We start from the raw sequence: 13047 nt of genomic DNA, 5'->3' as shown, positions 1-13047 counted from the left end.
TTTTTTCAGCAATAATGGTCACAGCTTCATTTTCACTCAGAATGAGTGATTTTTTTTCTGTGTTGATGCTTGCTCATTGGAGATTTTGCTCCATTCACCAAATATATATATGTATATATATACATATATATACATATATATGTATATATACATATATGTAATAAATATTATATGTTATATATATGTAAGTATAGGTGTCTATATACAAGTCTGCATGAACACTTGTTGATAAGATGAACACTTGTTGATAAGACAAGTGGTCAGGTGTTTGAACCTGAGCAGAGTGTGTGTGTGTGTATGTGTGTGTGTGTGTGTGTGTGTGTGTGTGTGTGTTTCTTGTAGAAAGATTTTCTTTTTCTTTTCTCTCAGGTTCATAGAGTTAATGAGTTCCATGCTTCTCGCCTGGTCAGCAAGGAACATTTGAGTCAGAGAAAAAAGAGTCTAGTAACTAAGCTTTTTTTCCTGATCCCCTGATATTAACAGAAGGGGTTTATTACCAGAAATCACTGGCATTTAGTCATAGAATAGTAAGAAACCAGTGCTTATTAAAGTACAAACAAGTAAGAAAGAGGAAACCAGCACTCATTATAGCACTAATAGTTAGATTATAAGGCCAGAGATCATTAGTCTTTTTCATCCAACTGTTTCTTGCTTCAGTAACAATTAATAATCTCCAGGCTGGAGCAGAACTCTGGCATTGTTTTCTATTTTAATTATGTGTATATATGTGTTTCTGCATCAACCACTACCCATTGCAAAAAGAATCTTCTCTGACCAAGGTTGAAAAAAATTCAAACCTATTGACATAAAGATAAATACCCATTGCATAACAGAACTTAATAAAGAGAGTTGTATGTTAAATAATGACATTATAGGCAAAGATGCACTGAATATGTGACAGTGGAACTACAAGATCATAATGCAGCTGAAACTTTTCTTTAAGTTAGGTGTTACTTCAGAGTGCAACATATTCCTCATATTTAAACAAAACAGAATCTTGCCAGTCATATAAAAGTATAGCAATACATAGTGTGTGAGACTTTTTCTCAAGATACATAACACACACAAATCCACTGATCCTAGATAGGGAACTCAGAGATCAAAGTATTGATTACACCAGAGATCAAACCCAATGGGCCAATGAGGTTTTATTGGGGTTACTTATAGGAGAAGAGGTGACTTACAATAGTTGCACACTAAAGTCCACCCCAGTGACAAGAGTGACAAGTCATGAAAAATAAAATCCCAGAGCTCTCTGTATGACCTTTAGTCAGTTAGACAGGTTAGAGGATCTCCTCTTGGTAGCAAGGATGACTGGCTTCCTATTTCAGTAGCCGTTTTCTCTTTCTGTATCCTTGGAAAAGGGTCTCCATGAATCCCATAAGTTTCAGCTTTCCTAGCTTTATGAAGTTTGTTTAGTTCCCAAGTCTCATGAGCCTTCCACTCTTTCCTTGTGGGAATGTTTCAGTTCAGAGTGAAACAATCCACTTGGGACAATTATTAACAGCCATGATAATTAAATGAATTAAGAGAAAACAGGTACTTTAATAATGAATAGACCCATAGTAGGCTAATGTCTCCAAAGTCTTTCTTGGTCCCAGAATTCAGGAATAAAGAGTTTTGAAAGAAAAGTACAAACAAAAAGCCCATAATTACAGCAGTGTTGGAAGATTTATATCAGGGATTAAAGTAGCCTTGTAATATCTGTTTGGATTTTTTGTTGGTTTTTTTTGTTTGTTTGTTTTCAGACCCCAGATACCATATGACAATTATTCACAATTTATGTGTTCTTTGGTTATTTTAGCTTAGTTTGCACAAATATTAATTATTGTGATTAATACATCTGGGCTGACCATGGTCAAGGTCAGGGTCTGCCTGAAAAGCATTGTCAAGGTGGATATGGCTACTGGGGGATGAAAAGCCAAGGTTTTTTTTAGAAGGACATAAAGTAGAGTTAGGACAAGATATCATTTACCTTAGTGAATTTAAGAAAAAATTGCTATACAACAATACATTGCACTCAATACAGAATCTTGTCAATCTTAATAAATATCTACGTTACTGATTTTTATATTTATTCTTTTTATTGCTATTTTACTTTTCTCTATAGATGTGCTCATACATGTGATGATGATAGAGATGGTGGTGGTGATGATGATGATGTATACATGTGTTTGTGTGTAAATATCTGTGTATGAGTAAGGGTATATGTATGCATAGTAAGCATGTGAGGACAGAAGATAACTTTGAATGTTGGTCATCATTTCACACCTTGTTTAAGACAGGGTCCCTTGTTGTTAAACTGCTGCAGATCACAGGCTGGGTGCCTAGTGAGCTTGTGGAGATTCCTTTGTCTCTACATTCCATCTTGCTGCAGATATACTGGGATTACATGTGAGTGTTATCATTTCATGTTCTGAGGAATTCAAATACTGGTCCTTAAGTTTGTGCAGCAAGTGCTTTATTTATCAGGTCCCTCTCCCTGTCCTTATTTCTGTTTTAAGGACCACACTTTTTTTTGTTTTACTACAATATAAAAATGTTTATATTGGAATGATATGCTATGTTATGCCAGCAGTAACCTCATTCATGTCTATTCCTGTCTCTCTGTGTCATACCATGTTGGAGATACAGCCCAAGGCATGGTGCATAGTAATCAAGCATGCAACTTATTGAAATACATCTTTAGACCACTCTAAATGATATCAAGATGCTATGTTGAGACATTGACAAATGCCTTCTAAATACCTATGCTTATAGATTATAGAAAAAGTCTGCTCCCATCTTTAGTCAGGGAGGAGTCTTCCCAAAAAGAACAGCAGTGTATGACAAGATTCATGGGGTTATTCCTGTAAGCAGTCCAAGATACAAAAAATTAGGAAAGTTTGTATGCTTGGCATTAAACAAGACATTTAGGTAAGCTCAGGGAACATTGTAGAAGAGAGGTGGTGGCAAGTATTTAAAATTTTGAGGATAATGAGTGCATCTATGAATAATCATTCTATGAAAAAGTTATAACTATTACAATTATTAACTCATACTGATTGTAGTTATATCCACTGAGTGTACATACAAGAATAACCTTAGCAATAATAACTCAATGGAGAGGGATTAAGTAGGTGTTACCTTTTGTCTTAGAATCACTGGCTATTGATAGTTTCTGAGAGAGAAGAAACATTTGTTTTCAGTTTTGTACCTATTATTAAACCCACCAAGCATCAACAGATAGCTCAGATACAATAGACATATAGATGGCCCTGGGTCACAGAAACATGGCTGTACATGAATGTATAAGACAGATCTGTGTAGAAGATCAGGGCTTTCCCAGGAGTGGTAAGAAGGTGGGAGATGAGAATGGTTAGTATATGATATAGAAATGTATGAGACTATCTAAAAACAAATATAATTAATAAAAATATTGAATATTAAATTATGTTATTGACTTATGCTAAGTTTATGTAAATATAACAACATTTCCACAATGCTCAATCCATCAGATCATATATTTCTCAGAAGATATTATTGTTAAGCAATACACGATTGCATTTTCTATTTGTTAAAAGGATATTGAAGTAGGGAATATACAATCTGTAATGATTGTGTTATTTTTCTTTGAGGACAATGTGAGACATAGAATTATTTACCATGTACCATATTTGGAGAATCTTCTAGTTACCTTTTCTCTTGCTGTGAGTTTGACAGAACACACTTACTGAAGGCAAGTATCTAATTTGGTAAAGGTTATATTCAATCTTGAAAGGACACCAGAAAAGAAACTCAGCAGAAACTTGAAGCAATGACCATAGAAGACCCTGTCGGCTTGCTGGAAGCCTCATTTTTATAGTGTTTAGCTGGCTTCTTTACACAGCCCAGGATCATAGGCATATGGATGGTACCAGGCAACATGGGCTACTTTTTCATATCAATTAGCAGTTAAGCTAATTCTCCACAACATGCCCCAGACCAATTAGACCCAGGCAACTTTCCAGTTGAGATTTCCTCTTCTCAGGTGATCCCAGTCTCTGCCAAACTGACAATAAAAAACAACTAGAGAAGGACAATGGTTAAAAGGCACATAGAAATTGCCACTTGGGTTTCTGTAACTCAGAATTTCAAGTAGTTTCTCTTTCCTTGCAAGAAATTCCAACTTAGTTGAAGAACTCAGCTCTTTAGATTCTGATGCCTTGAAATTCCACAATGTTCTCAATCAGGAGGATATGCTGATCTTTCGGTTAATAATCTTCCTCAGGGCTCCCTTCAGGTCTCTGTTCCTCAGGCTATAGATAAACGGGTTCAGCATGGGGGTGACTGCTGTGTACATCACTGCAGAAGCCTTCTCCTTCACAGCTGTGCGCACAGAAGAAGGACATAGATAGACTCCAATGGTGGTCCCATAGAAAAGAGCTACTACAGAGAGATGGGAGCTACAGGTAGAAAAGGCTTTCTTTCTGCCACCTGCAGAGGGGACCTTCATGATGGCCATGATGATTCGAGCATAGGAGGCTAGGATGCAAACAAAAGGTGTGGCTATCACCATTCCTGCCACAATGAGCACAAAGATCTTGTTTACTGTTGTGTCTGTGCATGAAAGTCGAAGAAGTGGGGTAAGGTCACAGAAATAGTGGGGAAGCTCATTTTTGCTACAGAATACAAGACGGGCCATGAGAAGGATGTGAGTGAGAGAGACGAAACAGGAATACACCCATGGTACACCAACCAGCAGCCCACAGAGCCGTGGACTCATGATAGTAGAATAATTTAATGGGTGACAAATGGCCACAAACCGGTCATAAGCCATCACAGCTATCAAGACACTGTCCATGATGCCAAAAAAGTGGAAAAAGTACATCTGTGTCAGACAACAAGGATAAGAGATAGATTTGTTTCTGGTTTGAATATTCACCAGCATCTTGGGGACAGTGTTGGTAGCCAGACAAAAATCAACCAAGGAGAGATTGGCCAAGAAGAAATACATAGGAGTGTGGAGGTGAGAGTCAAAGCTGATGGCAAAGATGATTAACAAATTCCCCACGACTGTGATCACATACATGCAGAGGAACAGAGAAAAAAGGACAGGCTCATGTTCTGGCTTTTCTGAAGGTCCCAAGAGGATGAATTCAGATGCACTGGTTTGGTTTTGTGGTTCCATGTGTTGAACTCTTTTGAAAGTATTGAAAGTAGAAATGAAGGAACAGCATAAATACAGATTAGAGGGTAAAACAGATTAACTACCCAGTTCTTGTCTGAGCTCATTACAGTACCTTGAACTTTCACTTAATGTTCTTATTATGTTACTATAGAATCAGGCCATGTGTCTGTTAGTAGGTGAATATAAAAAAAAATATAGAGAAATACTTTGCCATAAAAAGAATCATGTATTTTAATCTGCAGCAAAATTGATGGCACAGTAAGATATTCTAAGTAGATTAAGCTAGATAGATACAGAAATACAAGCATCCTATATTTTCTCTCATGTTTTTAAACTAAAATTAAGATAATATGAAAAGCGCCCATGATGCCTGGGCCTCCAATGATGAGACCTCCTGGTCACCCTATGATGGTGCCTACATGTCCCAGCATAAGTCAGAGAAATACAGAAATGATGAGATTTGAATCACACCATGATAGGTCAGTAAACGGGATCACTCAGTTCTTAATAAAATAGATCCAGTTTGTCCACAGATTCACCAATTGTAGGTGTATACACACACACACACACACACACACACACACACACACACACTATATATATATATATATATATATATAGAGAGAGAGAGAGAGAGAGAGAGAGAATGATGCTAGCATGATGGGAATGTTTAATCTGAGCACTTGGGAGGAGAATGCAGGAGACTTTCTGTGCTTGACAATCTCTGATTTGAGCCTAGATTATATAGTGAGTTCCAGACCACCCAATGCTACATAGTGAGACATGATTCTAGTAAATGAATGAATGAATGAATGAATAAGTAAATAAATAAATAAATAAATAAATAAATAGATTTCACATATAAGAAAGACAATGTTTGAAGTCTGTTTCTTACATTTCCTTATTTCATTAACATGGCAATCTCCACTTCTCTACAAAAAATATTTTGCTATGTAAATCTCCGACTAATACTATTATAAATGAAAAAGAGCATGATCTTTCTTGCTTCCTTCCCTATCTCTTTTCTGGCACGTAGTAAAGGGTGTTGGATTAATACATTTATTTAGAAAAATAGCATAAATAATTAATGAAACACACATAAGGAATGAGAAGAGATAAAATGTGGCTACAAGATATTTCAGAATTTCACAAAATAAACTCAGATTAGGTTTAGGAGATTAAGAGACACATGATCTAATAGTCAAATTTTAGGTGTCATTTTGATTGTTGGAGACCAAGCTGAGTGGAATTTGGCAGCAAAGAGATACCTTATGAAGATACTATGTACAATCAATACAATGGGTTGGGTCTAATACTCACAAATCTTTATAATGATTGCCCTTGTTAGACTTGTTTTCAGTATCTGGTTCTTTCTTGGGAATCTCATATTCACATAAACTTGAATATTTTCCAAGCCTTTGGACTTCCTTCCCTTCCTCCCCACATCCTATTCCCTTTCCTTTTCTGTCTTCCTCTTGTTTCTTCTTCTCATTCCTCTGTTCCTTTTCTCTCTTCTTGCTTTCCTTTACTCTCTTTTACCTCTCAGTACTTATTTTTCCTAGTGCTGGTGATTGAATTCTGCTTTTTTTTTCCATGTTAGGCAGTTGCTCTAATACCAGCACCATAGCTGACTCTCCTTTTTTGTTGTTATTAATAATTCTGTCCCATGATGTTTGAAAGACCCTAGTAGAAGCTACTCTTCTCTAAAAAGAATATACTCTTCTCTAAGAATGTTATATGCTTTGTCTTAATTTGCATACAATTTTAGGGTTTATATGCAAATGCTATAATAACTAGAATTGGAACTGGTTTTATCTTTATCCATATATTTCCATATATCCTTTCCAAAGTTTTTTCTAAAATTATAGTCTGTATTTTCAATTGATTCACAAATGTTTTCATCTGAATATTTTTTTCAGGACTGGAAAAACACTGAAAACAAACATCAGACAACTTCCAAAGTTTTCTGAGGCACGTGTATGAAAACAGTCAACCTACAAATAGAGAACTCTGCTTGGTCAAATGTTGGGGCGTACACTTATCAGTTGATACAGCTCAGAGATCTTTCTTTAAACTGTTCAGAATCTTCAAAAAGGATTGCTTACTGTAGTTCTCATAAAATTTAACCTAGGAAATAACAACTCTACTGGCCGCAGCTGTAGCATATGCAGCAGCCACAAGTATCTTCTTAATAAGCAACAGAGATAGGAGAGGAAAGTTGAGGATGAATATCTACTCCTACCCCACCTGTAAGAGTTCTTCTCAAGATGTCTAAAAATCTAAATCTTCAGGCTTTGTCTTGTAGGTTCCTGTAAATTCTGGAAACTGCTAAGGAGATATCTCAGCTGGTAAAACACTTGCTGTGCAAAATGAGGTCCCGAATTTGGACACCCAGGACTCAAATACAAATTTTCATCTGCTGAGCATATGTAATCTTGGTGTTGAGACTATGGGGAAAAGATGCTTCCTTGGACTCACTGGGTGTTCAGCCTAGCTGAGTCAGTGAGCTCTAGACTCAATGAGAGACCTTGTTTCAAAAGAATAAATAAACCTCTCTGCTCCATTACTCCTATCTGACACTTCATAACACGTTTTTCTCCTCTTCCTTGAAAGCCCCTGTCCTAGCTCCTTACTAATTTCTTGATGACTACACTTATTCCAAACAAGACACATATTATCTGAAAACTCAAATATTAGTATGCACAAGTGATACTAAACAATGTGACATTTGTCTTTCTGCGTTTGTCTTTCTAAGTGATTATTTCTAGTTCTATCAGTTTACTAGAGAATTTCATTTTTCTTCATTCCACCATAGACAGGAAAGTTGGACACACAATTCTATTAGAACATAAGGAGATACTGGAAGTTTATAGCTTTTGGAGAAGAGTTATCAGCATTCTTTAAGAGAGTGGCCCATGCAAGGTTGAACAAGCTTTAGTGGATGGTCCCATATTTACGTGGCTAACAAAACTTTACTTTGGGTTGAAAATCACAAAGGACACAAAGTAATATAGAAAAGTAAGATAGAGGTGGATTTGGCAGGAGTTGGAGGAGGGTGATGAATATGATCAAAACACACCATATGAAGTTATTGAAGAACTAATAAAAATAAGACAGAGAGGTTGAGGAAAAGACTAGATATTGTTACTCATGCCACAGCAGGGGATGGGGAGAGAAAATTACAATTATTTATCTTAGTTGGGTCAAACTCTGAATAATCTGTTTAATTTTTTGTTGTTTTCTAATTTTATTATTATACAGTGTAACTAAGGACTCAAGTTTCTGATTGCACAACTATCTTAAATAAAGGATCCTATTAGTTTTCAATTTATAAGTTTTAAACTAGTGCATAGCCATCCATTTTCTTCTCCCTGTTGAAATCTGAAAACAATTGAATGTAATTCACTACATCCTCATTTCTATTCCTTTACTCACACCAGGAACACTTACTAGTGATTGACATGTATCAAACTTCGGGCTTACTGATTGGAATGATAACTTGAAAATTCCCTGACCCTGTATTCAAGACACTTGGAATTTGAATTCTGAATTTGTTAATTTTTATGGACAATATCTTGTCTAGGCAATAAAATGTCACATGAACAGTAAAGGCACAGTTGGAGAAGACAGATTGCTTTTGATCAAGAGAATAAAATCTCTGGCTAATTGTAGATTTAACTTCTATTTCATTGGTCAATGACCAGGATAAAGGAAAGAAAGGCAGGACCAATCATGGGAAGGTGGGTTCAATTTTTAAGTTGCTCTAGAAGAGGTAGAAAAGTTAGATATTTGATGAGATAGTTTGCTTTTTCCTCACAGAATTCTTGCCCCTTATCCCTGTCTCTATAAGCCAGGAGAAGATTCTGTAGAGTCTATCAGGCTTTCTGAGCTCTGATTCAGAAAAGTGTGACTTTTTTCCTTTCTCCTCTCTCTTTCAGGTGTCTGCCAGAGCCGAAGTATGGTTTTTCTGGCTCCTTGATTTTTTTTCACTCTTTCATGAAGCTCAACTCCTGACTCTGTACTTGCTTATCAATAGAATAGCTGGCCTTCATGCTGGCATAATGAAAATGGCATAGATTGTTTTGCTTTCTTTTTGCCATCTTCCTCCTCCCTCACACTAAAGTAGATCCCCAGACACTAAAATAAATATTCAGAAAAACTGTTTTAGATAGTTTGCAAATTTATCCTTTCAGTTTCCCTACAAGATTATTACAATTGTTTCGGGAAATAAGACAACTTCCAATCATTCCTCTCATCCATAGCAATGCAGCATCTAAGTACTTCTACATGATATCACATCTAATAAAATAAAATTCCAGCATGGTATCTATTACAATAAACACATTAAATATATGGGAGTTGTGACCAGATCTTATTTTTCTTCTTTCCTGTGTGTGTGTGTGTGTGTGTGTGTGTGTGTGTGTGTGTGTGTGTATGTGTATGTGTGTGTGTGTTTGTAGGCCAAAAGTTGACAAGGAGGATGTGTGACTCAATAGTTCCTCCAAATTATTTTTTTGAGACAGATTCATTGAATCTGAAGTTTATCATTTCAGCTAGACTAGATACTTATCAAGATCCCAGTCTTTACCTCTCTCAGCCACCAGTTCTGGTATTATGAGCATGAATAGCCATGTTTGGCTTTTACATGTGTGCCAGAAACAGTGTCTTTATGAACCAGTGTCTTTATGCTTGCACAGTAAGGCCTTTATCCATTTAGCTATCTACCTAGCCCTGTTGCCCACCTTTTAAAGATTAGATGATTAAGATCTGAAGAAAAGGTAAGATGTAGAAAATCTCTTAGAGATTTTTAAGAGTACAAGCTTCGATCTCAAACTTTTCCCTTGTCAAATGTTCATAGCCATTTTCACTGAATTATAACATAATGCTTCTTTATGGTTTCTTTTGCTAAAATCATTTGACCTCTTACTTGTTGGGGTCCATCCTTAAAACAAGATTGGAATTTGCAACTGGATGCAGGGATATCTGGAAGGTGCTTAATAAATATACACAGACTACTTTATGGGTACAAGCAGACAGGCAACTTTTCAAGGCTTAAAGTTTCTATCTCTTCATTCTCACTTTCTGCTTTCTTTCTTTCTCTCGCTCATTTGCTCGCAGCTTGAGTCTGCACACACTCTGCATTTTCCTGTGCACTCTGCTTTTCTCCTGTGTGCTTTTCTTTTCTTGAATTCCCACACTCCTATATACCTCTGTGCATTCCTTTTTCACTCTCACACACTCTTCACACACATCTCACACACACTGCGTGCACTCTCCTTTAACTCACACACATACACTCCATACACACCTCACTTTTTTCTTCATTCACTCTTCACACTCTCTTCACTCATTCTTCACATTCTCTTCATGCACTCCTCACATGCTCTTTTCATGCTCTCTACATTTACCTCACATGTTTTTTCATTGTTTAAGAATCATTACAACAAGGAACATCTAGTTTCAGAGAATTCACCAGAGCAGAAGGAGAAAAACATAAGAAAGTCAGATGTAATAGAATAATTAGGCACACCAAGGCCAACTGAAAAACAGTCACATATAAATGAAATCTACATGGGCATTGTCCAGGGCTAAGGTTAGGAGAAATGGGGACAACTGTTTTTCTTCCTTTATGTTTTTTTTTTCCAAAGAGCTGCTGTGGGCTACTGGGATGTCTCCATTCTGGCCTACTGCAGGCAGTCCCTGTCATTGTATGTTGTCCCCAGCATTCACTCCTATGCTTTTAATTTTTCTTATACAGAATTTCCATGCCAAAGTTCTTTTATTTTATTTTATTCTTTGATGGTGGTGGTGGTAGGGGAAGAGACATGATCTCACTTTGTAGACCAAGCTGTCTTTACAATAATCTTCTTGCCTCACCTTGCCAAGACAATAGCCACCACAAAAAGATCAAATATATTTTCTTATTTTATGTCCTGATATTATATTAAGCATTAATGACCTGGACAGGAAAGGGAGTCTGAAATATTGTTGATTGGAATGTAAATTATTGCAACAATTGTGAAATCCATATGGAAGCACAAAATGGAAAATTAAATTTTAAGATATTATATATAGCTCATACCACTTTGGGGCATATACTGTAAATGAATAAAAACAGCAATACCTGCCTGCACATGACTATTATGATTTTATTCTATTCTATGTTGTTGAGTTAGCTTATATACTCGTTAATGAATGAATGAGTAAAGAACAAAATCTGTATATGAAAAGGTGTCATACTCATAAATTGGAATTGCAAAACTATTATTGAAGGAAAGGGATCGAATTGGAGATTTTAACATTAACTGAAATAGGGTTCTGGGAGATGTCTTGTTTTCTCTTACAATGTTTTTCAAAAGATATAAAAATATAAGGGACACTATTAGAGATGTGTATAAGAAGAAGAGGAGAATCAAAGGATAAGAAAAAATGACACAGTGTGTGAATATAATCAAAATATTATGAGTATACATACTTTACACACAGTTTATGCAACATTGGAAAACACACCATATTGTAGTAATACTCAACTAAAAGAGATGGAATTTCTAACATAAAAAGAAGGATTGAATAATATCATTTGGTAAAATTAGTATCTGATGTTATTAACTGATTTTCTTCTGTACCTTCTTAGTCACCTAAACATTTGCCTATCTTCTCTTTCAGACCTTATTTTTCTAGAGCTCAGGGAAAATCCTCAGGATGGGAGCACTCAAGTATACCCTCGTCTTCTCATGGAGTCTACCTACTGTCAAGGAAGCAATGTTCTTATCCCATCTGAATCATTGGACTTTGTGTAAAGGCTCTCACATTATATATTACAAATATTTCTATTTTTGTTTTGTATGTGTGTGGGTACATGTATGGCATGGTGTGGGTGAGGATGACAGAGGATGGCTTAGAGAAATTGGTTCTCTCCTTCTACTCTACAAGTTTTGGGGAAAGAATTTAAGTTGTTAGGCTTGGTAGCAAGGATCTTTCCTATTGAGTTTTCTGGCTATCCCCAACTTAAAGGATTTTAGGTACCCAGCATCTCCAGGGGTTTTAAAAGAATCAACAGGAGAATAACTCAAGTTCTGTTGACAGAATAGTCCTGAAATTCCTTCCATTCCTTGGCAAGAGGGACGATAAATGAGAAGACTTGACTAGGATCTCTACCTGTGCCACTCAGACTTCAGTACTATTCTCAGCGGTAGAAACAGTAAGAGAGATACCATCTCGGCAAAGTCGAAGTAAAGAACCAACAATGAGTATTGTACAAATAGTGCCACACTCATTCCACGGCATGGGTACACATGAGAGCGCACACATGCACATAAACACATTTTTGAATAAATGATTGATTAAATATCAAAAGATTATATTTCTATAAACAATGATTTAAACTTGGTAAAAGTGAGTCAGTATTTATGACACAATAAATACCATCTCCCATCAATGTTGTCAGCAGTTACCTTTTTCTTCTTTTTTCCTCTCCCCCGGACACCCCTGTTACTTGGTTGTTTTTCTCCTTGGGGACACCATCATTCAGCCATTCTTTACGCAAACTGGGTTTTTTTTTTCTTTTCTGAAGGTAAATGAAGTCAATTTTGCTTCTTGAAAAGTCTTGTTTGGGCCAGAAGGATGCCACAGAGTGCACATGTAGGTATCCTTCTGGCCCAAAGAACAAATGAAGTCAAGGTATAGGATGTTATAATAACTGAGGGAATATTTACAGTTTCATTAAGAAGTTAATTCCCAAGATTTCTTGTTAGGCAAATAGTCCAATTTCATTTTGGTTCCTTGAATAGTTCAATTTCCTATGGGGCTGGAACATAGTTGTAAGAAGCCCACATGGACTATTTTAAGTCTCCAGGAGGTAAAATATTATAAAGTGGTAACTTCTGCACTTTCTCTAC

General features: G+C 36.2%; 1 protein-coding gene across 1 annotated transcript; it reads right to left on the bottom strand.

Moving 5' to 3' along the window:
• Positions 1-1130: 1130 nt before the first annotated feature.
• LOC143439644 (olfactory receptor 1M1) lies at positions 1131-12844 on the bottom strand. Its single transcript, XM_076925981.1, has 2 exons — positions 12604-12844; positions 1131-5159 (listed from the first exon to the last, which is right to left on the bottom strand). The coding sequence occupies exon 2, from the start codon at positions 5147-5149 to the stop codon at positions 4208-4210; it is 942 nt and encodes a 313-aa protein (XP_076782096.1). The 5' UTR covers positions 5150-5159; positions 12604-12844; the 3' UTR covers positions 1131-4207.
• Between the last annotated feature and the right edge of the window lie 203 nt (positions 12845-13047).

Source organism: Arvicanthis niloticus, chromosome 27, assembly GCF_011762505.2.
Source record: "Arvicanthis niloticus isolate mArvNil1 chromosome 27, mArvNil1.pat.X, whole genome shotgun sequence".
Taxonomy (NCBI): Eukaryota; Metazoa; Chordata; class Mammalia; order Rodentia; family Muridae; genus Arvicanthis; species Arvicanthis niloticus.
Note: the sequence above shows the minus strand (reverse complement) of the source record. Positions and strands in the feature narration are given on the sequence as shown.

Excerpts from the sequence above, each read along its gene's own strand:
- LOC143439644 (XM_076925981.1), bottom strand. The coding sequence starts at position 5,149 with ATGGAACCACAAAACCAAACCAGTGCATCTGAATTCATCCTCTTGGGA.